Source organism: Eumetopias jubatus, unplaced genomic scaffold, assembly GCF_037043125.1.
Source record: "Eumetopias jubatus isolate StellerSeaLion01/CBP00866 unplaced genomic scaffold, mEumJub1_p1.0 scaffold_8, whole genome shotgun sequence".
NCBI classification, from domain to species: Eukaryota; Metazoa; Chordata; class Mammalia; order Carnivora; family Otariidae; genus Eumetopias; species Eumetopias jubatus.
In genome coordinates, this window is record NW_028274814.1 from 92767988 (window position 1) to 92792131 (window position 24144).

Genomic DNA, 24144 nt, shown 5'->3' on the forward strand with positions numbered 1-24144 from the left:
TTGATGGTCCTCCCTTGAATCAGTTATGATGTTAGGGATTGCAAAATGGTGTTTTATATTTTAAGAATTTCTTTTTAAATTTCTTACCTGGCGTTCTTTTCTTCCTTTTCTTTTTTCTTTCTTTCTTTCTTAAAAGGGTTTTTTGTTTTTAGTGAGTATCACAACGGACACATCCCTTAAAAAAAAAAAAAGAAAGATTTATTTATTTCAGAGAGAGAGAGAGAGTGTGTGGGGCGGGAGGGGCAGAGGGAGAGGGGAAGCAGACTCCCTGCTGAGCATGGGGAGCCAGTGCTGTGCTAGATCTCTGGACCTGGAGATCATGATCTGAACCCAAACCAAGAGTCAGCTGCTTAACCTCTTAACCGACTGAGCCACCCAGGTGCCTCCACATCACTTTTTATGTACTCATTGTGTTACAGTCAAGTGCAGCAATTATTCTTTTTGATACTCAAATTTCCCTAAATTTGGCTAGAGGAAGTCCGTTCAAGCTGGCTCCTGAATCCTTTCATCATAACCCCATTGGCTTTTGAGGGCTTCCTTGCCATCTGGTACAAGAAGTCCCAGGTCTGCCTTTTATTTTCCTTGTTTTAGAGGTAGAAACGGCCATTCCTTAAGAAGCCTCCACTTCTTTGAATGAGAAATGGTATTCCAAAACCAAGATCTGGGTGGTAGATATGATCAGTGTTACTGGAGTGACATTATTTTCAGGCCCTCTTGGTAGACAGAACTAGAAAATATATTTTAAGAAATCACAAGATCATATTGATGTTTCTAATTCAAGTTTAATATTGTAGGAGTGTCTCTTATCTTGTTTGATTTCTTTTCATGTACATTAAAAACCTTCATTTGATGAAACATAAAGACATTTTCTTATTTGCTTTATCCTACAACATGTAATTTCAAAATTATAATAACATTATTAAAACTAACATTAACCACAGTGTGTGGTGAAGTTTAAGATTACTTTATAGAGGGGCACCTGGGTGACTCAGTTGTTAAGGGTCCTGGGATTGAGCCCCAAATCAGGTACCCTGCTCCGCGGGAAGACTGCTTCTCCCTCTCCCACTCCCCCTGCTTGTGTTCCCTCTCTCACTGTGTCTCTCTCTGTCAAATAAATAAATAAAATCTTTTTTAAAAAAAGGATTACTTTGTAGATCTTTTGTCCTCAGCATATACCCTACTGAAGGTATATAGTCAGAGTAATTTAAAATATTTATTTGAAGTATTCAAAAGTAACTTGATGTAATTATTTTCCCTGACAGATTATGTTATACATTCGAGAGACACTTTGATTTGTTTGTTTGTGTTCAATTTTAGGTTTGCTTTTGATTTATTTTTGAATACATGAAACGTGCATGGTTCAGAAGTCAAACCATTATAAAAAGTTAAACTCAGAGATCTTGTTCCCATTCTTATCTCCTCTATCTTGTTTCCATCGCACCTGAGCTAACTATTTTCATTAATTTCTGGGTTTATCTCTCCTGTGTTTCTTTTCCTTCCTTCCTTCCTTCCTTCCTTCCTTCCTTCCTTCCTTCCTTCCTTTCCTTTCCTTTCCTTCCATCCTTCCTTTTCCCCAAAACAAACATACCCACATACACATAAATAAAACTATGTGAACTGTTTTTACTTTTTCTTATTTAATAGATCTTGGAAACCACTCTCTATCAGTTCATAGAGATTTTCCTCTTTCTTTCTTTTTTAAAATTACTGAAGAATATTCCCTTGTGTGGATATGCCATAGTCTATTCAATAAGCCTCTTAAACATATTTCTGCTGTTTCCAGTCATTTGCCACTACAAAATTCACTACACAATGAATAACCTCATATCTGTGTTGTTTTGTGTTTGTGGAAATGTACCTTCAGGGTAGATCCAGGAATCTCATTTTTAGAAACATCCCAAATGATTTTGATGCACAGCCAGATTTGAGTACTGTTGCTTACTGGGTAAAAATGGTAAAAATGGTATTCAGGAACATAGAATTGTTAACATTTTTTTTTTTAAGTGAAGAAACAATAGGTAAAGAAGCAAAGTTCTCACCATCCTGAATCCTCACCTACACTACTTAGAAGAAGGCAGTTGAGTTATATCAACAGCAGCTTAACTTCTGGAGTCTTGTGCCCAAATCACTGAGTTGGTATCAAGAACATCCCTTGTAGACACACATAAGTGACCTGGATTTGGGCAGCAGACACCTTTCAGTTGAGACACGCTGAGTCTGAAGTAGCCATGGGCCATCCAGGAGTGGTATCTAATAGGCGGTCGTGGGCACTGGTTTGCAGATCAGGTTAGGAGTCATTAGCGTGTAGATGAGAGAGTAGGTGAAAGATGCCTGAGGGGAGGATTACAGAGTGAGGAGGTGCTCAGGATGGAACCCGGGGGAGTCCTAGTACTTAAGAGGACAGCAGAGGAACCCAAAGAAACTATCAGTGGCTACAGAGGTAGGAGGAAAACCTGAGAACACAAGTCATGAAAGCCGGGGAACAAAGTGTTACAAGAAGAAAATAGTTACCAGGGTTAAATATCGTTGAGAGGTGAGGTAAGACACAGGCAAGAAGGTATCCACTGGATTTAGCAACAAAGAGACCAGTCGTGTGAGGGCAGATTCAGTGTCGTGGTGGAAACAGTAGTCATTGGGAGTGTTCAGGAAGGAATTCAAGCTCACATAGAGGATCCTTGGAAACACCCGTGTTTTGTGAGCTGCAACATAGTTTTTCTAAAAGCAACAAAAGGAGATACTTGTACCCAAAGGGAAAAATCAATTTTAGTATTTTCTCCCATAGATTTTTCTTAAACCTTTGGTGCTGGCTGTTGTTTATGTATATTAGAATCTATCATAAAATGCTTTGGGATTTAGCAAACAGTGTCTGCTTAGTTATTTTGGGTTTACTATTAATAGAGTGATTTCATAATAAACCGTATAAAAGTAGTAAGGTAGTGATATACTTTATGGTGTTCCTCAAAGAGTAACAAGGCTTTCAAATAGTATCCCCAGCATGTGTGGGAACCATGGCTCCAGAATAACTTTTTAAAGTCACTGTGATTCTCTTCTATTTCCCTTTCCCAGTCCCCCTCTATACTCTCGGCTATAAATAGATGCTTTTTTGCCCCACTGTGAGCAGGTAGTTGTCCAGCTTAAAGAAGCTTGGGTGACCAGTTTGTTCTCACAGAGGAAAAGATGAAAAAGACTTTGAATGTCATGTAATACAGCAGTTCCCAAACCTGGCTGAACATCAAAATACACAACTGGGACGTGCATTAAAAAGACAGAATCCTGGGTCTCTGTCCTAGATCTCGACAGAGTGCGTATGGAATGGTGCCTAGATAACTGTACCTTGAATAAGAGCCTTTGATGATATAAATTCAACTCCTTAAGGAAACGGAGAACAAAAGCAGTCATGAGTAAACGGGTCTCCCGACTGGAGATTCGCTGTTCTGTGCTTTGGGTGGTGGCCGGTTGTCCTGAAGAGCATCTGGGTTTTCGTTTTAGGGTGTTGGAGAGGGCTTGCTTTTCTGGGCTCTCTAGGCTCACTAGACATGGCCTTCCCTCACGTTTCTCTCTCCGGAGGTGCTAGAGGTTCTGCGGGTGCCACACCCGACGCTGCCCAGCGGGCGGGTTAACACCTGGCACCGCTCAGACCCTCACGTCTGGTTGCCTTGCGCGCACGCTCTTCTCCAACCCCCAAATCGCTCCGCCCTCATCCCCTCCCCTGCTGAGTCTCATCCCCGCCTCCCGCGGGAGCCTTGGGGCGGAGCTTCGCCGCTGCCCCGCCCCTCCGCACGCGCAGGCTGCGTGGGGGCGTTCCCGGAAGTTCTCAATTTTCGGAGCTGATTGGCTGATCGTGGCCGTGTACCCTGCCCGGGAGCAGGGTGCGCGGGGAGAGTTGCAGGGGAACAGCATGGCTTTTTTGAGTCAGCACTTGCGCGAGCTGCAGGGACCTTTGCTCCCAGCCAAGGACTTGGTGGAGGAGGACGATGACTGGCTGAAGGAGGACGTGGCGGGGGATGAAGACGTGGAGTTTGTCGATGCCGAGGAGCTGTGCAGTGGGGGCGTAAAGGCGGGCACCCTCCCGGGGCGCCTCCGCGGTGAGGAAACCCTCTGCCCCGAGGGGATGGGATTGGAGGATGAAGTGTTTCCCGTTCTGGCCTTGTCCTAAGTCAGGCGCCCGATTGCTGCTAACAGACATTTTTTGGGATGGCCTAGCTGTTTCATCCTACTTAGGATAAGATTATATAAATAAATTACAGTAGCAGTGACTTGAGTAATACCGTGCGTTAAGCTTGTGCTCAACGTGTATTATCTCATTTGATGTTCACAACTCTTTGAGGTAGTTTTATTTTATAGTCGAGGGAACAGTTGGATGTTGAGCCTGTATTCACACGCAGAATTAGACTTTTCAACTATTTTCCTATCCTGCCTGGAGTCAAATATTTACTTTTCAGCTACTTAGAAAATACACGCACACAAAAGAAACACCTCAAGGCGTTGTGGATTCATTAACTTTGTGTGAATAACGCTGTGATGTGCTTGTGTAGTTTCCTGTGCTATACATAATACCCGTTGTGTGTACATTGTGACTGATATTTAAGAAAATTTTACTGGTAAGACCAGTAGAATGTTCTGTGCTGATGGCACTGTTCTATGTTTGCGCTGTCCAGTACAATAGCCACCAGCTATACGTGGCTATTGGGAACGTGAAATGCAGCTAGTGCAACTGAAGAGCTGAATTTTAAATTTTGTTTAATTTTTATTAATTTAAGTTTAAGTAGTCACATGTGAGTGGGCAGCGCAAGTTTAGACAGAAAGTTTTCAAGTATTTGTAAGGGTTTAGTCATTTATCCTAAAAATATTAGTGACTGGATACCTTGTTCCAAGCATGGTGGTGTTTGTTGCCAGGGGGGATACCCGGGAGAGATAAGATAATGAGGTTTCTGCCTTAATGGAGCTTGTTCTTTTGTGAATTAAATAGACATTCTTTAAATAATTACAGAAGTAACTGTAATATTACTTAGTTCATAGAAGGAATAATAAGTAGTGCTATGAGAGGTTATAATCTTGAGATTCAGGGAAGACTTTCCTGAGGAAGCGACAATTAAATTTAGAGGTCTGTAGCAAATGGGGGCAAACAGTAAGGAAGAGAACGTTTGAGGCAGATGGAACAGCTTGTGCAAAGGCCCTGTGGTGGGAGAGACCATGGCATTTTTTTAGAAATTGCATGAAGGTCATTTTTGGCTTAGGTCAGAGTAGCAGAGAGATGACTGTTTTTAGAAGACAAACAGCAGACTTGCCATGTACCATACTTACCTCTTGGAATACAAGGACAAGTGAAACATTGTCTTATTTTAGATAGCTTATAGCACAGTAGAGAGAGACTGATAAACAGGTAAGTGGAATGTAAATACCCTAATAAACATCTGTACAGGGTGCTGGGGCGGGGAATAAAGAGAGTGGTAGATTTGGTGAAACATTGAAAAGGAGGTTTTAAAATGTCTTAAATTAACTTTTTTTTTAAAGTTGTAATTTCTGATGAAAACACTCAAGAGCAATGTGACGTGTTTGGACGTTTTCCAGTAACGGGTCCTTGGTGGCGAGTGAAGGTGCAAGTGAAACCTGTGGGATCAAGGAGCTATCAAGTTCAAGGATTTCCATCTTACTTTTTACAGTCTGATATGTCACCGCCAAATCAAACACACATCTGTTCCCTGTTTCTTAAAGACTGTAATTTCCCCAGTGATTATATAAATAAATTTTTGGCATGGGTAAGTGCTGTATCAAGCTTTAAAAACCTCAACTTTGAAAATCTTAGGGAAACATTAAGAACTTTCCAAAAGGAAACTGGAAGGAATGGTCAAAAACAGTCTACACAGAATGAACAGGAAGAGTCTTTACCAGAAAACAAGATGTGCCTCCCTGTGGAAAACACAAGTAGGTGTGATTTTATCATCTAGTTTTATTGTAATTGAAATACTTAATGACTAGTGTGTTTAAGATATCACCACTATAGTATCTTGGCATACTGTTCTTTTTTAAAATCTGTTTTTGAAAATGTGTTTCTATTGCTTTTGGGTTTGTCATTATAATTTCCAGGTTCCTCATCATTAAGGTGGAGAGGTTAGGTGAGATGATCTTTAAGCCCCTTTCAGTTCCTCCCCAGCTCTAAAACTGTGTTTCTCTCTTTTTTTTTTTAAGATTTTATTTATTTATTTGACAGAGAGAGACACAGTGAGAGAGGGAACACAAGCAAGGGGAGTGGGGGAGGGAGAAACAGGCTTCCCGGCAAGCAGGGAGCCCGAGCAGGGAGCCCGATGCGGGGCTCGATCCCAGGACCCTGGGACCATGACCTGAGCCAAAGGCAGATGCTTAACGACTGAGCCACCCAGGCGCTCCTCTCTCTAACTTTTGTGTGCATGGGATTACCTTGAGTCATTAAGAAAAAGTTCAGTTTTTAACTACTCAGTTCCAATTATTATTCTGTTTAAGAAGGCAGAGGAGAGGGGCGCCTGTGTGGTTCAGTTGGTTAAGCGGCTGCCTTCAGCTTAGGTCATGATCCCAGGGTCCTGGGATCGAGTCCCTGCTCAGCGGCGAGCCTGCTTCTCCCTCTCCCTCTGCCTGCCACTCCCCCTGCTTGTGCTCTCCCTCTCTCTCTCTCTGTCCAATAAATAAATAAAGAATCTTGAAAAAAAAAAAAAAAGAAGGCAGAGGAGAAAGGTAAGAATACGAGTATTCCATTTTGGAAAGATTTCAGTCCAAAATGGTATCAAATAATTTTTTAGTATGGTTTGTTATCTCGACATTCACATGAATGGAATATTTCATTTCTTAATTATATCAAATAAATTTGGCAGGACATCACTGAATGACTTCAGTGACAAAAGAATCATGATTACAGTCAGAAAAATGATTATAAAGGTTAATATGTCAATGATTTATTTTTTATGCTTAGCTTTAAATTTATCTTTATATCACAGAGTCACAAATTTTACTCTGATTATATTGTACACAAAAGGAAACAGAAGGCTAAGAAGTGGTTGTCTAAGCATTTGAAGAACATAATGAAAACCGCTTCAGTACAAAATCCGTTGTTATAACACGATCAATTTTCTTGCTGGTTAAAGTAAATTTATTTGTCTCTCTTTGATTTGGATTTTTGGAACTGGTTGTGCTCCAGGAGAATGTCCATCACATCAGTTGTTCTTGAGCTCATTTGTATGTTTTGATTTGTTCTTTTCTATTATCCTGTAGCTCCATTTAAAAGTGTCATGACAGCTTTGCAGTTCCCAAAAGTAATGGAATTCCTTCCAGTTCTTCTGCCTCGACACTTTAAATGGCTCTTAAGCTCAGGTTCTAAGGAGGTGTTGGGAGACCTAGAAGAGATGTTAGGTACACATCCATGGAAACTTGGATTTAGTAAAGTAAGTAAGACATTTATTTACTCACCACTTAGAAATCCTGTGTGAGGGAAGATTTCTCAAACTTGACAATTTTTGCATCTCTTTCAAAGGAAAAAAATTCATATGACCTCAATGTTGATTTTTCTTTTAGTGTTAGAACCAACTATAAACTTCTTATACCTATAGCTCTTATGCAGTAAATTGATGACATTGTAATTGTCAATAATTTAATTATATAACTTAATTTAATGGGAAACATCTCTTTGGTAACTAAATGGCCATTTGCAATGTGAATATAGATCTCATTGAAGACAAACGTTCTTATGAATTTGGCAAATCCATTTTAATCCCTCACTTTCCCATTTGAACTTCTGAAAACTTTCATTATTCGTGTGGTACATCATGATACTATTGGAATTTTTATTTGGCACAATAATATCACTTACGTGTGAATCCACCTCTGTTCTTATCATTAGAGGCCAAGAGTAGGCGTGGCACTATGAGGCTTCAATGATGTTGGAAACCAAACTCGGCACTTAACTGTTGGCAGTGTTTGGTTATGGGTGGTTTTCCAAATGAAAATACAATTTAAAAATTCTGAGATAATTCTTGGATACCCAAGGATGCTTACCGAACCCCTTCCCCCCAATTTGAGAAATGCAGGAATAATGAATTTGTTTCCTACATAAAATGATGATGATTTCAGTATGTTTTGCAAAATGAAATTCATTGGAACATTAGATTCTTATATATATTCAGTAGAGAAGAGAGGCAGAGCAATGCACATTCTGGGACTCAAGTGGGAACAGGAAACTTGAAGTCCTACTATTCAGTGTGGAAGCCACCATCAAGAATATAGACCATTACTGAGGTATTAGATGGCTGGGGCTGCCAACCCTCTAAGTCTGTGCTTCATGCCATAGTCTGGGTAGCTTAAACAATAGAAATTTATCTTATCACGGTTCAGGAGGCTCTAAGTCCAAAATCAAGGTGTTGGTTGGTTGGTTTCTTCTGAGTCCTCCTTAGCTTGTACATGGTTGTGAGAAGACCCTTCTCCCTGGGTCTTCACGTTGTCTTCCTTTTGTGCCTGTCTGTTGTAATCTCCCTTCTTAAAAGGACACCAGTCATACTGGATTAGGGCCAATGACCTCATTTGCACTTAATTACCTGTTTAAAGACCATATCTCCAAATATGGCCACATTTTGACATGCTAGCAGGTTAGGATTTCAACATACGAATTTTGGGGGGACACATTTTAGCCCATAAAATGTATGGAGGGCTCCAGGAGGGATGTCTCCATGAAAAAGAAAAAAAATGGAGTCGATGGAGAACCTTCTGAGTGGATCTTGGTGAAGGAAGTTCTGTGTCTCTCCAGTAGAGTTTGGGCAGAATTGTGGAGAGGCACGTAGGAACCTAAACAAGCCAAGAAACTGAGGCAGTCACCAACTTTACTATACACACAAGAGTTTGACACAAAAGTTAATATAATTGTAGTATAGCCTGTCCTCAGCTGTGAATCCTATTTAACAATGATTTACTGAAAATTGATTAATCAGATGTATACTATAACTTTTTTTCAAAGATGGGAAGAGGAGAAGCAGATGTGGAGGTGATGGTATAAAAGAGAGAGAGCTTCTGTAGAGAAAGACTTCCCCTAGGAGGGAGTTAATATTAAATATCGAAAATTAGGGAAAAAAAGGGTAGTATAAACAGTACTTAGAACAGTGTTGACTTTATAAGGCATGGAAAGGGTGAGTCAGGGGATTCCTGTCTTGCGATAAGCTTCATAGTGTTATTTGACTTTGAAAACTGTATGTGTATTGTTTTGAGAAAATACAATTTTAATAAAAAATTTATATAGATCTTTAACCACAGTACAGCAAAAACTTGGTGATGTATTAGGTACCCAGTTTTTTCTCTGAATTTAGTTGATATACATGTCCTCTGGGACTTAAGCAGTTATTAACAAATAACATATTTTTATGTAATTCTGATAATAGTCATCAACATTTATAATTTTTATAAAGCAACTTGAACTTTATTTTCTTAAAGATAACCTACACAGAACTGAAGTTTTTGCAGTGTGAGGCGAGTTGGGCATCATTTTGTCAGTGCAAGTCTCTTCTCCAGTTGATGAGTGATTTGGAGAAGAATGCATTAATAATATATTCGGAACTGAGGCACATATGTCGAGACCAAGGGCACACGTGCATTGAAGAAGCTGACTTAACTTCTAAGTTGTCAGACCATATGTCCTTCCAAGATGCTTGGCAGTCTCTGAAGTTTTTAAAGGACATCGGTGTGGTGACATACGAGAAGGGCTGTGTCTTTCTTTATGACCTTTACCAGGCTGAGCGAGGCATTGCCTCTTCAATATGTGACCTGATGACGAGGCCTCCATGGCATTTACATGTCGATGTCAAGAGGGTGCTTGCGTTAATTCACACCACAAAACCTGAGAATTCAGAAAGCGACGAGACACTGAATGAAAGTCAACTGGATGAAACGGGTTTAGAAAATCCTGTGGCTGTTCTGGACCGGCAGGACAGTGGTGACCATGTTTGGAGTAACGGTGAAAGTGAAGTGAATGTAGAAATAAGTGAAGCTCACCTGGATCAGGATCAGGTGGCTGCTTTGGAAATGGTTTGCTCCAACGCTGTGACGGTCATCAGTGGGAAAGGCGGTTGTGGGAAGACCACCATTGTTAGCCATCTTTTTAAGCATATGGAGCAGTTGGAAGAAAGAGAGGTAAAAAAAGCTTGTGAGGATTTTGAACAAGACCAGGATGTCTCAGAAGAATGGATCACCTTTACCGAGCAAAGCCTCCCGAAGGCAGACAAGGCAATAGAGGTGTTACTGACAGCACCAACGGGGAAAGCGGCTGGCTTATTGCGAGAGAAAACTGGTTTTAACGCTTATACGCTGTGTCAGGTAAAACTTTTTCCAGTTTTTTTCTACAGAGAAAACATTTGCCTGAAAGACGGGCTTGATTTTGTGAGTTTATTTTTTATTTCTTCCTGATGACAGTAGGTATTTATTGAATGTCCTAGGGATCCCTGCTTTGTAGTCGCTGAACATTGAGATCAGTGCCCCGCAGAGCAGCCGGTCTGTAAACTGGGACCAGTTTGCCGGGAGGAAGGAGCTGGTGGTGCTGGAAAGTCAATCAGTAGACTGCTTCTTTCATTGAGGAAGTCTTACTATGGAAAAGAAGTCAGCCATACTGAAGTGTATGCTTCATGACGTAGTTCATTTAGATTCTGGTACAAGCTTTATTCTGGGTTGGGATGGGACTGGTTACAAGCATGTTACCATCCCCAGACCTTATTTGAGAAGCATCTGTGTGGGAAGGAAAAGGTTTTATTCTATTATATAGAAGGAAAACTCCATAGAAGTGAAGACTTTGATCATCTGGTTCAGTTTTTTATCTCCTTTACCCACAACAATGCCTGGCCAACAGTCATGTAATACAATTTTCGAATGAATCGATATGCTTGAAAAACAGTTTGGCTGTAGTTAGAAGTCATGACATTTTGAACTTGTAAAGAACTGGAGAGGTTTTTCTAGGTCTGACCTGCCATTTCATAGATCAAGAAACTCAGTTGTTGGAAGATTTCTGAAGGCAGTAATCATTGACTTGGACTATAAAGGACAGAGAGGCTCAGGTGAGGAGACGGACATTTTATTTCGGGGGAAGGCCTTTCCACAGGCATTGAGGAGAATGATCATAGGGTGTAGAGATGGTTTTGAGGTGATGGCGTTGATCAGAATGAATTCTGTGTATTATAAAATAATGGAAATTGAATTTGGTTTAGACTGGGAACTTGAACTTTCAAGTTTGCAAAGTATCCCATTAAATCCTTGATAAACCAGTGAAGTGAGTAAGCCATATCATCTCCATTTTACAGCAGAACCAGTTGAAATTTGGGGAATTCAATGGCTTGCCCAAGATCGTAACCAGGTGTGGAGCTAGGATTCAGATTTGTGACCTCCCCTCTCGTTGCTCTTTCTGCATATCTAACAAAGAAGCTGGGCTTCTTTGGACTGGGCTTACTGGGGAGCCATTTAGGATCCTAAGCAAGAGAGAGAGAATCACAGAGCCATGAGCCACCTCAGAAATGACATCGTGCATCACCTGTATTTGTCATACGAGTGAACATAACTCTAGAGAAGTTCAATGTAGCTCACTCATGGCAGGGACTTCTGATCAGTTTATGATTTTTCCCATTACGACTTCACATCTGATTAGACTGAAGGGTTGGCTTAGAAGAGGAGAGCTGGAGAGGCATTATTACTAAGTTTCATCTTATGTTCCAACTCTGAGCAATGGGTAGTATCTTAATATCTGCTTGGGATGCTGGGAGAATATTTCTGAAGCCACATTTAGGATCAGAAGAGAGTGTAGGGCCAAAGGAAAGGCACTGATGTGGCACTTATGCCATTTATTTATCATCCTTGGGCTAGGGTTACCCGGTAACCACATGGAGCAGATGAAAGTAAAATTGTGTGTGTGTGTGTGTGTGCGCCAAATATTACATCAAACATACTTGCACTGGTGCACCTGGATGGCTCAGTCGTGAAGTGTCTGCCTTTGGCTCAGGTCATGATCTCAGGGTCCTGGGATCGAGCCCCACATCGGGCTTCCTGCTCTGCGGGAAGCCTGCTTCTCCCTCTCCCACTCCCCCTGCTTGTGTTCCTGCTCTCGCTACCTCTCTCTGTCAAACAAATAAAATCTTCAACAAAACAAAACATACTTACACTAAAATGTTATTTATTGTTTATCTGAAATTCATATATTTTATCTGGCAATCCCATTTTGGGTTAGCGTGTAGGGGAAGGTGGTTGTAAGGCTGTGGGAATAATCTAGGCTCATAGGTGGGGCCTGTATTGAGTTGGTAGCACTAAAAACATAGTGGAAAGTGTCAACCAGGCATTTCTAAGATAACTAATTGAATATATAAAATCAAAGGCAGCAGTTAGCAGTGATTCAGATGTTCTTTTGAGACAAGGCCATTGAGAGAATGGGGGTTTTGCTGAAGGGAATTGGTGCATTTGGGTGGAAAACATGAAGGCTTTTACTTAATAGACATGTTGAATCTAGCTTCAGTAGAAAAATTTTAAAAAGATATGATACCATTTAAGAAATCTGTGTATGTATATAGTGTATACATGCATACTTACAACATAGAAACATTTTGGGAATGATGTATACCAAAATATTTAATGTCTGGTTTTATTTTCCAAATTTTTCTCCTCATCTGTATTTTTATTTTATTTATTTATTTGTTTATTTTTTAAGATTTTTTTATTTATTTATTTGGCGGTGCAATAGTGCTGTGTGTGAAGCTTGTTACAGTAAACACACGTAGTACTTATTAAGAAACATTTTTTAAAAACTATTTGATCTTTTTTTATTTTTAGATTTATTTGATCTATCTTTTCTGTGTATCCATCCCTTTAGGGTTTTAAGAAGTTTGAACTTTTGTGTTCTCTAGTTCTTTAGGCTGTTTCCCTATGTGGCTTTACCTACACCCTCCCTCCCTCCCCCATTTAAGAGTTTTGTTTTAAAATAACATGGGTTGTTAAGATTTTGTTTTGTAAAATTTATAACTTGAATTTAAAGATGCCATACTTTGCTTGCAGGTCAATTATAGCTTTTATTTATGGGAGAAAAAAAGCCTGGCCAATAACCGTCCATGGAAATTTTCTTCAGTTAGAGTTCTGGTTGTGGATGAAGGGAGTTTGGTATCTGTCAGAATCTTCAAATCGGTTTTAAAGTTATTGTGTGAGCACTCCAGACTTTCTAAGCTTATTATCCTTGGTAAGTTAAATATTGTCGGAATCCTAATTGTTTAGTTCAAAGCATTGCAGTTGGTAGGTTGCTTACACCATTTCACTGGTTTAGTATCCATATCCTATAGGTGGGAAGCCGTTTCTCAGAGCCCACACTCCAGCCCCCCTGAGTTCAGTCTGACCTCTCCCTCTATCAGCTTGGATGATTCTCCATTTGGGCGAGGATATTAGCAGACCAGGCCGCGAAATGAAATGAGTTGTAATGGGTTACTGCTAGTCACCTAAATGATGACTGTTAAAATGGTAAAAACGCCACACACTTAGAGTAAGTAATCATGCAGATCATTTGGAAATAATAAAAAGTCTGAATTATAGACCACTTAGGAGTGAATTTATGATTTTCAGCTAATAAATTAGAGATCAGTAGCCTCTTAAATCCTTTCCCATTCTGGTGAGATTTAGTTAGATTCTGTTGGGTACTACTGGTCTGTGGACTATGATTTCATAGAGAATCATATTGTAAGAATCAAATTGTATACAAATAATTCTCTTAGGTCTTTGAGGATGTGCTGTAAACATTTGATTCTGTTAATGGCTTAAGCATTCCCCCAGTTTCCACTGAGAAAAGAGTTGATTTTTTTTCACTCCAGGGTTGGTTTGTTTCAGATTTCCAATAGAGCCAAACATTATCATTATATTACAGGAATTTATCTATTATCAAATATGTTGGGTTTGTTTATTTTGTATTTTATATGTTTATTTTATTTATTTGAGGCCATAGATTCTTCCAGGTCTACTAAGACCTTGAGCAAGACTGAGTAGGTGACTGAATACCATATACCTAAGATTCTAAGGCCTGTTTTTCTCTAAAATATATGCCCCTACACAGTTTGCCTGGGGTTGTAGGTATGAAGGAAGTTCAATTCAGATTGTACCTTACTGTGTTATCACTGTTATTTATATCTCATACTGTTTACTTTGACTGCTTTGATGTTGTTAAATATTTTTAAAGAGTTACTGTTCTTAAGTAATTTTGGGGGGGCTTTTTTCTTAGAATAAATCTTTATAATCATAGCATATATCAGTAGGGAGAAATAAAAACAACTTCTAAATTTCAGGAACCCTCTCACTGAAGACCTGCTGTATCTTATTCTCCTTTTAGGTGATATTAGACAGTTGCCCAGCATCGAACCTGGTAACTTGCTGATAGATCTTTTTGAGACTCTTAAGTCAAGAAATTGTGCTATTGAACTAAAGAAAAACCATAGAGCAGAATCTGAGCTAATTGTCAACAATGCCACAAGGTATAGTATAATGAATATTTTGCATTTTCTCTCTGTTGTATTAGAAATAAAAAGTAAAAAAAAAATATCTATTAGCTTTTGAATTAGGACAGTTAAGTGCAGTACATTTCCTGTGCCCTTCTAGCAAACTTATTCTAGCCTTCAGGTATATATCGACCTCTTGCCCCACAGTTAGAAAAACAAAGGTAATGTTTTTCATTACTGGTCCAGCATGAATTATTATTGACATTTAAGAGTGAATGTGTTTTCCTGATTTAAAAAGTATATATGTGAATTAAAGTTGCATCAAGCTTAAAGCCTAGAATAAGCCTAAGAGAAACAGAGAGTTGGGAATGAGTTCATTAGAGTTCAAGGGAGAATGAGGAAGAATTATCCTGTAATTTTTGTAAGGGGAGCCCCAAGCCTCCCCCCAAAAAAGGGAATATGGTATTTTATTCCTTGATGAATCCTGGTGGCACCCATGGCATATTACTCCCCTTAGTGTAGAAAAGAATCCTTCTTTCCCCTTAATTTTTGCATATGCCTTTAGAGTGTAATTAGAGGATCACTCTAAGAGACTCTTTTATTCATCGGGCCAAAATTTATCTTTGTTTTTTGACATTCTTTTAGGAAATGTTGTTTTTGTTGTTCAGACTTTCTTGGTTGGATTCAGCAGAAATTAGAACATTCAGAATGTCCTTTCTCTATGCCCCTGTCTGCCCTGGATAGGATTGTAGGAGTATAGGAAGGACTGACAGGGATAGGGTAGGATGTTGTAGGTTCATATTAAAACATTAAGCAAAAGAATGCAGTTGGATGTGTAATATTCTTTTTGTCTAACCCTCCTGCTCCTACCTAAAGGCCACCTCTTTTGGGGGAGGTTGGTAGATGATTGGTCACTTTAAAGTCTGAAAATCTCAGAAGAATCTAAAGCACATTAGATTTCTCAGAAGTCAGTTTTATCTGAAACTTAGGAATTCCTTTTATTAACCCTTTTGATGTCATTTGAGCTGTGCTGCTTTCATCATTCCTTCTTGTCATCACCAAATATTTAATGTCACAAGGATCCTAGTGATAGCAGGGAAGGACTCCTAGAGTTAGACATGTGTTTCATGTTATGGGTCAGAAGCAAAACAGGAAATCCATGGTGATTCTCAGCATCCCCAGAATTGGATCTGGGATATTTCAGCAAGGACAGCCTTCTTCCCTTTCCTCCCTTTCAACCCTGTGGGGAAGGATTGAAGATGACAGTAGGGTACCACTAGCTTTGATAGCCAGGTTGCCATTAGGTCTTTTCAGGGAGTTGGTCTTCTTCCAGATAACCAAGGAGAGACTCTGTTATGATAAGGCACCTGCCCCATGCTCTGTTTTCTGAGAGGATTTGCTAGTCTTAGGAAATAAAAGAACAAAAGAAGGTTGAGGGCATAGAAGCAAAGAGAAGATGTGGCTATTTGGTTCAACTGAGAAAATGGCAGATACATGTATGATACACACAAAAGAAAGGAGAAAAAGAGTGTGATGTAAGCCTATGAAAAAGGCCCTAAAGAGTCCAGATTCACTGAAATAGAAAGGGCTTATGGAGCCAGAAGGGCCCAGATTTGCCTCCTAGCTCCTCTGCTTTCTACCTCTGTGGCCGTGGGCAACCCACTGCAGTTGCGTAAGCCTCATGCTGCTCACCTGTGAAATGAGGGTAGTACCTACCCTGAATAGTTCTTTCCTGGTCTGGAGGAGAGTAGCTCAAGTTCTCAGAACGGTAAATTCCCTGGCAGTTTTTTCTAATGCTTTTAATTTGCTAGGGGTAGGGGACTGATTGGTAAGTGCAACATTATGGTCTTGCTAATTCTATTTTATAACTCATTTACTAATTATAATGCCTATAATGCCTTTTCATCTTATTTATTATCTATTAGCAGTATTAGTTATTGTAATGACATTATCTCTGATGATATATGAAGACACATTTTTGGATACTGATGTTCTTGCTGTGTTATTTTATCTTCACTTAAGAATCTCAAGACGCCAATTTCCAATATTTGATGCAGAGCTGAATATCTCTGATAAGCTAACACTCCCTGCCTCAATACAAGATAAAACATTTATTTTTATCAGACTCCCAGAAGAGGATGCCAGCTCTCAGTTATCGGAAAATGATCCTCACTCTTGTAAGTATAAACTTCTTTTTATGTAGGGTTACAATTTCCGTTTTATAATATACTTACTAAATGACTAGTTGTAATTTTATTTGATGGTAAAGATAAATATTGCTAGTAGAAAATTTAGGCACTGAAATAAATAAACTATTTATTCATCATCAGATGCAGAGTACCTTAGAATTTGGTAAAGAAGTAAGCTCTCCCAGCCCAACATATGTAACCAGATCTGCCTTAACAGATCATATGTATAACATCATGCTCTGGAAGGAATTTGGAAGGACTAATGACACAATATAAACACACACAATAAACACACACATTGCACACATACATCCCCAAGAAGTAAGCTCTTGACACATACACACTAAGGGCTTAGTAAGTATTTATTGAGTGAATAGATGGATGTAGATGATTAGTTTAAAATGAAGCAAAGCCCCAGGAATCCAAGTTCATTCAGGAGAAACCATATCCTAATTAATGAAGATTTTCTTGTATAGCAATTGGAAATTACATTTGCTATTTTGGGTACATTTGTGAACCAAAAATATTGGTCAAACTGTTGCCAAGTTGAGTTCCTACTAGTTCTTTCTGTTTCTTATAAAATGGACAGGCATTGCTTCTAATTAGGGGTCTTAGGGTGACAACATAATAGGGTCAAAAAGAGCACGGAGTCTTTTCCCTTACGTGTATGACCCATGTCACATCACTTAACCATTTGTAAAATGGGATTCATAGGTCACTGCCTGTGGAGCTGTTGTGAGGGTTGAGGGCACTCATCCATTTTGAGGTGCTATAAAACTGTTAGTTTTTTGTGAACAGTATGAAATGATCTATTACAAATTGATTAAACCTTTTGATCTTTATGTGTATTCTAAACATACTTAGCAAACTTTTTTAAATAGAGTAATGGTTTACTCAAAATTGAATTCGTGAAGATTTAAATGATTATTACTGAGAATATATTGTGGTCATCATTCTTAAGGGTATATCCTAACTACTTAGTGACCTTCACTCCAGTGTGAAATTAAGTGACGTACTGCTTTATGTGTAAGCCTCTCCTGCTTTGTGGGTCATAGTCGCAGTTGCCTTGGGTTGGGGTCCATTCACATGTTATAATAATTTTTTTCTCTTTTGAAATGGGATCATATAATACATAGTATTCTATAAATGCCCTTTTATGATTGTAGAAATAATTTCTATCCCTAAAAAAAAGGTCAAATAATCAGGAATGTCTGACATGAAAATGAATATTTCCCTGTTTTCTTCCTCTCCATTTCCCCCAAGGCAACCCCCAAAAGGTTGCATACTATTACTCTTACTCATCCATTACTCTTACTATGTAGTAAGTTTGGTGTTGATCCTTTTAAGCCTTATTATATTCATACACAAACATATTTATTTCTGCCTTCTGGAAATGGGATTATAAGCTGCACATTGCCTTGTGATTTTTTATTAAGTATATTGTGAATAATTAATAGGTGATATTTATTCTGACAACAGCTTAGTTAAGAGTACGCACTAGTACAGATGAAAAAGATGAAACTTAGCCGGTTAAGGAATGTGCCCTCCTTGCCATTCCATTTAGATCTACCTAAAATATGGTTGGTTTTATTTCTGGTGCCCATTCTTTATGATATTGAGAGTATACTTTAAGAAACAGAGTGCTCTGTTTCAGAATGGCAGCAGAGCTCAGCTGATGCTGTTTTTCCATCTCAACTACAACCTTCAGCTAGAAAATTAGTCCCTTCTTCAAGAGAACTAAATAAATATTCCTTAGAGAGAGGCATATAGTACTTTCCCATTAATAATTAAGTTACTGAGTAAATTATTCCTGTTATTACAAAGTACAAAGACCGAAGACAGGCTTCATAGCGGGGCTAGAACTTCAGAGATGCTGAAGTGTGAGAAAAATGTGTATCTTAGAATCAGTGAAATACAGTGTACATATTGATCTGTAAGATGTCCAGAGAATGAAGAGAGCAAGAGCAGAACAGCACGATCTCATACGTGTAAAGGAAAACAATATCCTGTGAGACCTTTGGAAATTCCTGCTCTGACAGGCCAGGGGTTGGCTGGGGTGAGCTGAATGGCCGTATTTTAGTGAGAATCTTCCCTTCATCTGAATGATGGAGGGCTCAGTAAGCAACTAATTTAGTCTTCCTAGAGCAGGGCATCATGAGGCCTGGGCTTTTTCATTCCCCTGTGATTCATCTGCTACAAGGGGAAGGCACAAAAGCCTAAAATGCTCTTACCCAAATTTTTATATCTTCTCTCTCTCTCTCATGAGAAATGTTCACTGTTTTGTACTTTTGGTAAGACAGATTAGAGGAAGTCTACTTCTCAGCGCTTTGAGGGAGGTTATAAGTGGGATGTCCTCATTGCCAGTGATCTGAGGTCTAAAAGGGAGGCCAGCCACCCTTCGCCATTTGGAAAATGACTTTACTTCCAAGAGCCTCAGCTTCACATTTATATCTAGAATATAATCGATGTTTGTGGTCAAACTATTTCATAGCTGGTTAGGTGCGGCCACTCTTGGGATGCGTGCCCCCTATGCCAGGGTTAATCTTTTAGTTGCTGGATCATGGGGAGGCCTGGGGGTCCTGGGGGTAGCAAACACATGGTTGGGGTGGGGGTGGGGCATTGCGGCATTTTGGGAGTAGCTGTTCTCCATCCTTCATGGAAGTGTCTCAATATTTTATATTCAATATCAACCTTGGATCTACTGCCTGCCTCCTGTGAATGTTGTGAAGATTAGATTCAGTGAAATAACATGTGCAAAGCATAGAGATCCCCAAATTATAATTCAGCTACCGCCAGAACTTCAAACAGAAAAGAGTCTTACCTTACAGGGATTCTGTTACATGGTTGGTCCTCTGGCTCATATTTTAAATTCAGCATTCACTACCCATCAGTGGTGAGTGGTTGTGTTACAGATTAGGAGCTGTCCTGGCTAGTGGTTGACGTCCCTCTTGAGGACAGGCCTTCTGGAACCATCGTCGCTCTCTCTTCTGGTGCTCTGGCTGCTGTAGCAAATGAGGTTGATGTTCCCATGGCCAACTTGTATTCCATTTCCCGGAGCTCCCTTAGCAGGAATTCTGAGTTAGTTGCTCTGTCAAAACAATGTTGTCATTTGGTGCTTTTCTGTGTTAACTTTTTTTCTCTTGAATTACCAGATTTATATTCTGCAGTTAGAACCTTACTCAAAGAAAATGACCTACAAGATGCACAAACATCCCAGTTTATTGCCTTTAGAAGGTAAAGCATTTACAGCATTTTAATGTTCTTAGTCTGGCTTTTAAATCTTGTGACTTATATAGATGCTGTTTAAATGGGAGACTCTCATCATTTATCACTGCTAATTCTCTCTCTAATTTTGAGGTATTTCTTTGTTAGACATGGCAGAGGGCAGTTTTTAAACAGGGGTCTTTCAGGGCACCTACATGGCTCAGTCAGTTAAGCATCTGACTCGATTTTGGTTCAGGTCATGATCTCGGGGTTGTGGGGTGCAGTCCGCATCAGGCTCTGCGCTGAGCGCTGAACATGGAGCCTGCTTGGGATTCTCTCTCTCCCTCTCTCTCTCTCTCTCTCTGCCCCTCTCCCCACTTGCACTGTCTTTCTCTCAAAATAAATAAATAAAATGTTAAACAAAATAAATAGGGCTCTTTCTACCAAATACTATATTTGGAAACTCCCATGAAATCTGGGTGGAACAAAGGTTTACATTAAGATAAAAATTACAGAGGCACTTGGATGGCTCAGTCATGGGAGCGTGGGACTCTTGATCTCAGGGTTGTGAATTCAAGCCCCACAATGGGTATAGAAATTACTTTAAAAATTCTTTTTCTTTTTATAAAAAGAAAAGATAAAGATTACAAAATGCTTTTTTCCTGGAGAGATTCCTGGAAACCTTTTATAGCGTGTAGTACATTGTCATCGTTGGTAACAGGAATAAGCACAAAACAGATACCATTAAGGTAACCCTTGCTTCTTGCTTATTCATGTGTTTCAGGCAAGACTGTGACGTCATCAACGCCTGCTGTTGCAAGCACTACACGGGCCACCTAATCAAGTGAGCACTAAAGATTGGAAAGCTCCAGGACAGTCCTTCCTTTATTCACTGTCCTTTTATTTGTTTTTGACATTTATCACTGTAGCCACATATTTAAAATCTTTTTTATTCTCATTTGTGAAGTCAAATGATCTCTTCAACTAAATATAATATGTATGTTTAAGAACTGACTGTTGTGGCAATCAGTGTAATAAGCAAAAAGGAATACAGTTTTCCTTGTGGTTTTCAAGTTGGCAACCTCCAGCTTCTCCAAGATGAGTGTGGGGAATTCAGAATGTTTTCCAAATAGAATATGTACGTAGGTGTGTCCAAGAACCTTAGCAACAGGATGCCCGCAGAGAGCACCTTAGTGGACATCTATCCGTGAAATATAAGTGTGGAAAAGTGGCTCTGTTTACACACAGGAAGAATTAACTCACTTCTCTTGCATTTATCAACACCTAGTATTTATTAAGTGCAGAGAAATTAGAGATGTGGCAGTTCCAGGAGGAGCTCCCTGTCTGTTGAGGGAAGACACACACGAAAACCACCTTAGGTAGCCTCACAAAGGCTTAGAAAGCACCAGCGGGAACTCATCCAGTCTGTGTCCCAGTGACTCTGATCTTGGCAGGCAGTTTCGCTTTTCCATATATGTAAAAAGAGGATACCAACGCAGCATTTCCCTCATGGAGTTGTAGTGAGGATGAAATGAAATAATATCTCTAAAGGACTTAGCTCAGTAACAGGTATATTGCCAGCGTTTTATTTGCTGCTCCTCTTCTGATATGAGGTCATAATTATTAGACTAGAAATATGTGTACGTGGGGTAAGACGTGAAATAGGGTAGTGATAGGAGAGACTGGAGAGGAGAGGATGAATTTAAAAGGTAGGCTCAATAAGATTTTGAGCAACTTTTAGAATATAGAGGACAAGAGAGATGTCAGCATTTATGCCAAGATTTCTAATTTGGGAAAATATTTGGCTGGGCTATATCTTCGGGTTTGAGGTGCCACAGAGGGGCTAGGTAATCAGACCATGACCGTGGGAGCCTGATTTCTTGTTGACATTTGGAGAAAAAAGTGAAGCAAAGAGAGTGTGGAAATCATTCTGAGTGGGGGTTAATGCTTAAACAAAATGAAATTGAGGTTTTCCAAACCTTGATGATGTATTCTCATTTTCTGACCCAGAGACCATCGGAATAGACTTCAGTTTGGAGTTGGTGATAAAATTTGTTGTACCAGGAATGCATATCTCTCAGAGTTACTCCCTGGACGTACCTCTCCCAGTCAGGAAAGTAATGAACGAGAGGCCAGTGGTGAAGACTTTAATGGTACTCCTCATGGTTTTGCTAAAAATAAGCATGACTTTGAAAATGATATTCGACTCTGCAATGGAGAAATATTTTTTATAACAAAGGTAACTGACAACAGAAAAATAGTACCTTCCTTTTTATCTATTAGAGATAGGTGTTTTTTTTTTAATTGCCCTAGGTTTGATTCAGAATCTAATCATATCAGAGTTGACATTCTTCCATAATTTTTTGCTAAGTGTTTTTGCATTCATGTTTATGAGGGATATTGGTTTGTAGTTATCTAGTAATGTCTTGTCTGGTTTTGGTGTCAGAGTAATAATGCTGGCTTCATGAAATGAGTTGGGACATGTTTCTTTCTCTTACATTTTTCTGGAAGACTTTGTGAAGAAACGTATTTTTAATAAGTTCGAAGAGCTTGGGTAACAAAAATAAGGCAAAAGTGACACACTTACTGTATTTTGCAAAGCATCATCTCCTTGGTTGCTGTTTAACTATAGAAACAAGAGAAGTTTCCTTGAATTTGTTCTCATTGTATAAATGCCCTCTTTCACTTGGAGGTTATTTACAAGCTGTGAGGAAAAATAAACTTTTTGCAAAGAGTATATGCAGATTTACATAGTCAGTGCAAGAAGTGAAATGTGTAGACTTCAGAATAAGTCAGATAACACTGTCTGTTTTCCAGAGAGTCAATTTAAGGTCAAGTTTCAAGTTTACTAAAATTTGGGTGCATATGTATTCAGTTTGTACTCAAGTGTAGGTTTTAGCCTTTTGAAAGTTCTTAGTAATTGTGAACATACATGCTATTTTATGTTCAACACAAAAATAGAATATCTCTACAGAGTGTGCATATTTGAAAACATACAAAATAGTTCTTTGTTTTGGTTATAGGATGTCACTGATGTAACTTTTGGAAAGAGAAGATCTTTGACCATTAATAATGCAGCTGGCTTGGAAATAACGGTGGACTTTGAAAAACTAATGAAATATTGTCACATAAAACATGCATGGGCAAGAACTATCCACACTTTTCAGGTAACAGTGGACATTTATAAAGCTATTTGGACAGGTTTCGGAGCCATAGAGTACCTTCAATGATTTTCTTCCTAATTTTGTTGCCTTTATTTGTTTAATGAGAGACAAGGTTACCAAGGCGTACATAAATGGTGTTGTGGTGTTTATTTATCTTTGCAGCTTACTTTTTTACTGTTACATAATCAGCTTTATTGGGGTATAATTTCCATAGGCATTTATATTTATAAAGCTGGATGGGTTTTGACAAATGTATCCTCTGCCTTTGCTCTTGTGAGGCCGCTCCTTTCTACTTGGGAATAATTTTAGTTTTATACAAGAGTTGGAAAGGTAGCACAGACTATTCCCATGTGCCCTTCAACCAACTTTCCCTAATGTTAACATCTTACACAACTATGGTGTTTTTGTCAAAACTAAGATTACCATTAGAAGAATACTATTAACTAAGCTATACACTTTATTTGGATTTTGCCAGTTTTCCACTAATACCCTTTTTCTAACCCTAGGATCTAATCCTGGACACAACATTGCATTTAGTGCAATTTGCATTTAAACTCTTTTTTTGGGGGGGGTGGCGGGCAAGAGGGGCAGAGGGAGACAGAGAATCTTAAGCAGGCTCCACACTGGTTTTGGAGCGTGATGTGGGGCTTGATCTCACAATCCTGAGATCATGACCTGAGCTGAAATCAAGAGTCGGACGTTTAACCAATTGAGCCACCCAGGTGCCCCTTAGCTCCATTCTAATACTCCTGAATTCTCATAAGCTATTTGTGGTTCTGTTATTTAACTCACTGTTTTGAGCGCCCCTCTTTGATGTTGGTATGTTGCTTTAATCATGAAGCTGCATCAGCCTACATTTGCATGTGGAAAAATTGAGGTTAGCCTGTATCCTCTCCTGGTAGGCAAACATTAATTAGCATAGGGATTTTTTTTTTTTAAGTAGATGGTGTTTTATTTATTAACCTACTCCATCTCAGTTCCAAAAAGAATTTGAAATGACTTATAAACAATGCCCGCAATTCAGCCTGATTTTTTGTTTTAAAGATAAAGAAATGATGTCAAGTGGAAAATAAAGGTAAGGGTGGTAAAAGGTTCTCGCTAAGGGTGGGATGGGATGCTGACATGCGCACTGACCTG

The 24144-nt window shown here is 39.2% G+C and overlaps 1 protein-coding gene across 1 annotated transcript in view; it reads left to right on the forward strand.

Moving 5' to 3' along the window:
- The first annotated feature begins 3898 nt into the window (after positions 1 to 3898).
- The window catches only part of HELB (DNA helicase B), a 30347-nt gene continuing 10101 nt past the window's right edge, over positions 3899 to 24144 (forward strand). The window contains exons 1-11 of the mRNA XM_028110905.2: positions 3899 to 4085; positions 5515 to 5925; positions 7243 to 7412; positions 9445 to 10323; positions 13033 to 13210; positions 14345 to 14486; positions 16473 to 16627; positions 19792 to 19873; positions 20628 to 20687; positions 21854 to 22082; positions 22867 to 23010. Coding sequence (XP_027966706.1) covers positions 3899 to 4085; positions 5515 to 5925; positions 7243 to 7412; positions 9445 to 10323; positions 13033 to 13210; positions 14345 to 14486; positions 16473 to 16627; positions 19792 to 19873; positions 20628 to 20687; positions 21854 to 22082; positions 22867 to 23010 — 2637 coding nt within the window. The remainder of the gene's footprint in view (positions 4086 to 5514; positions 5926 to 7242; positions 7413 to 9444; positions 10324 to 13032; positions 13211 to 14344; positions 14487 to 16472; positions 16628 to 19791; positions 19874 to 20627; positions 20688 to 21853; positions 22083 to 22866; positions 23011 to 24144) is intronic.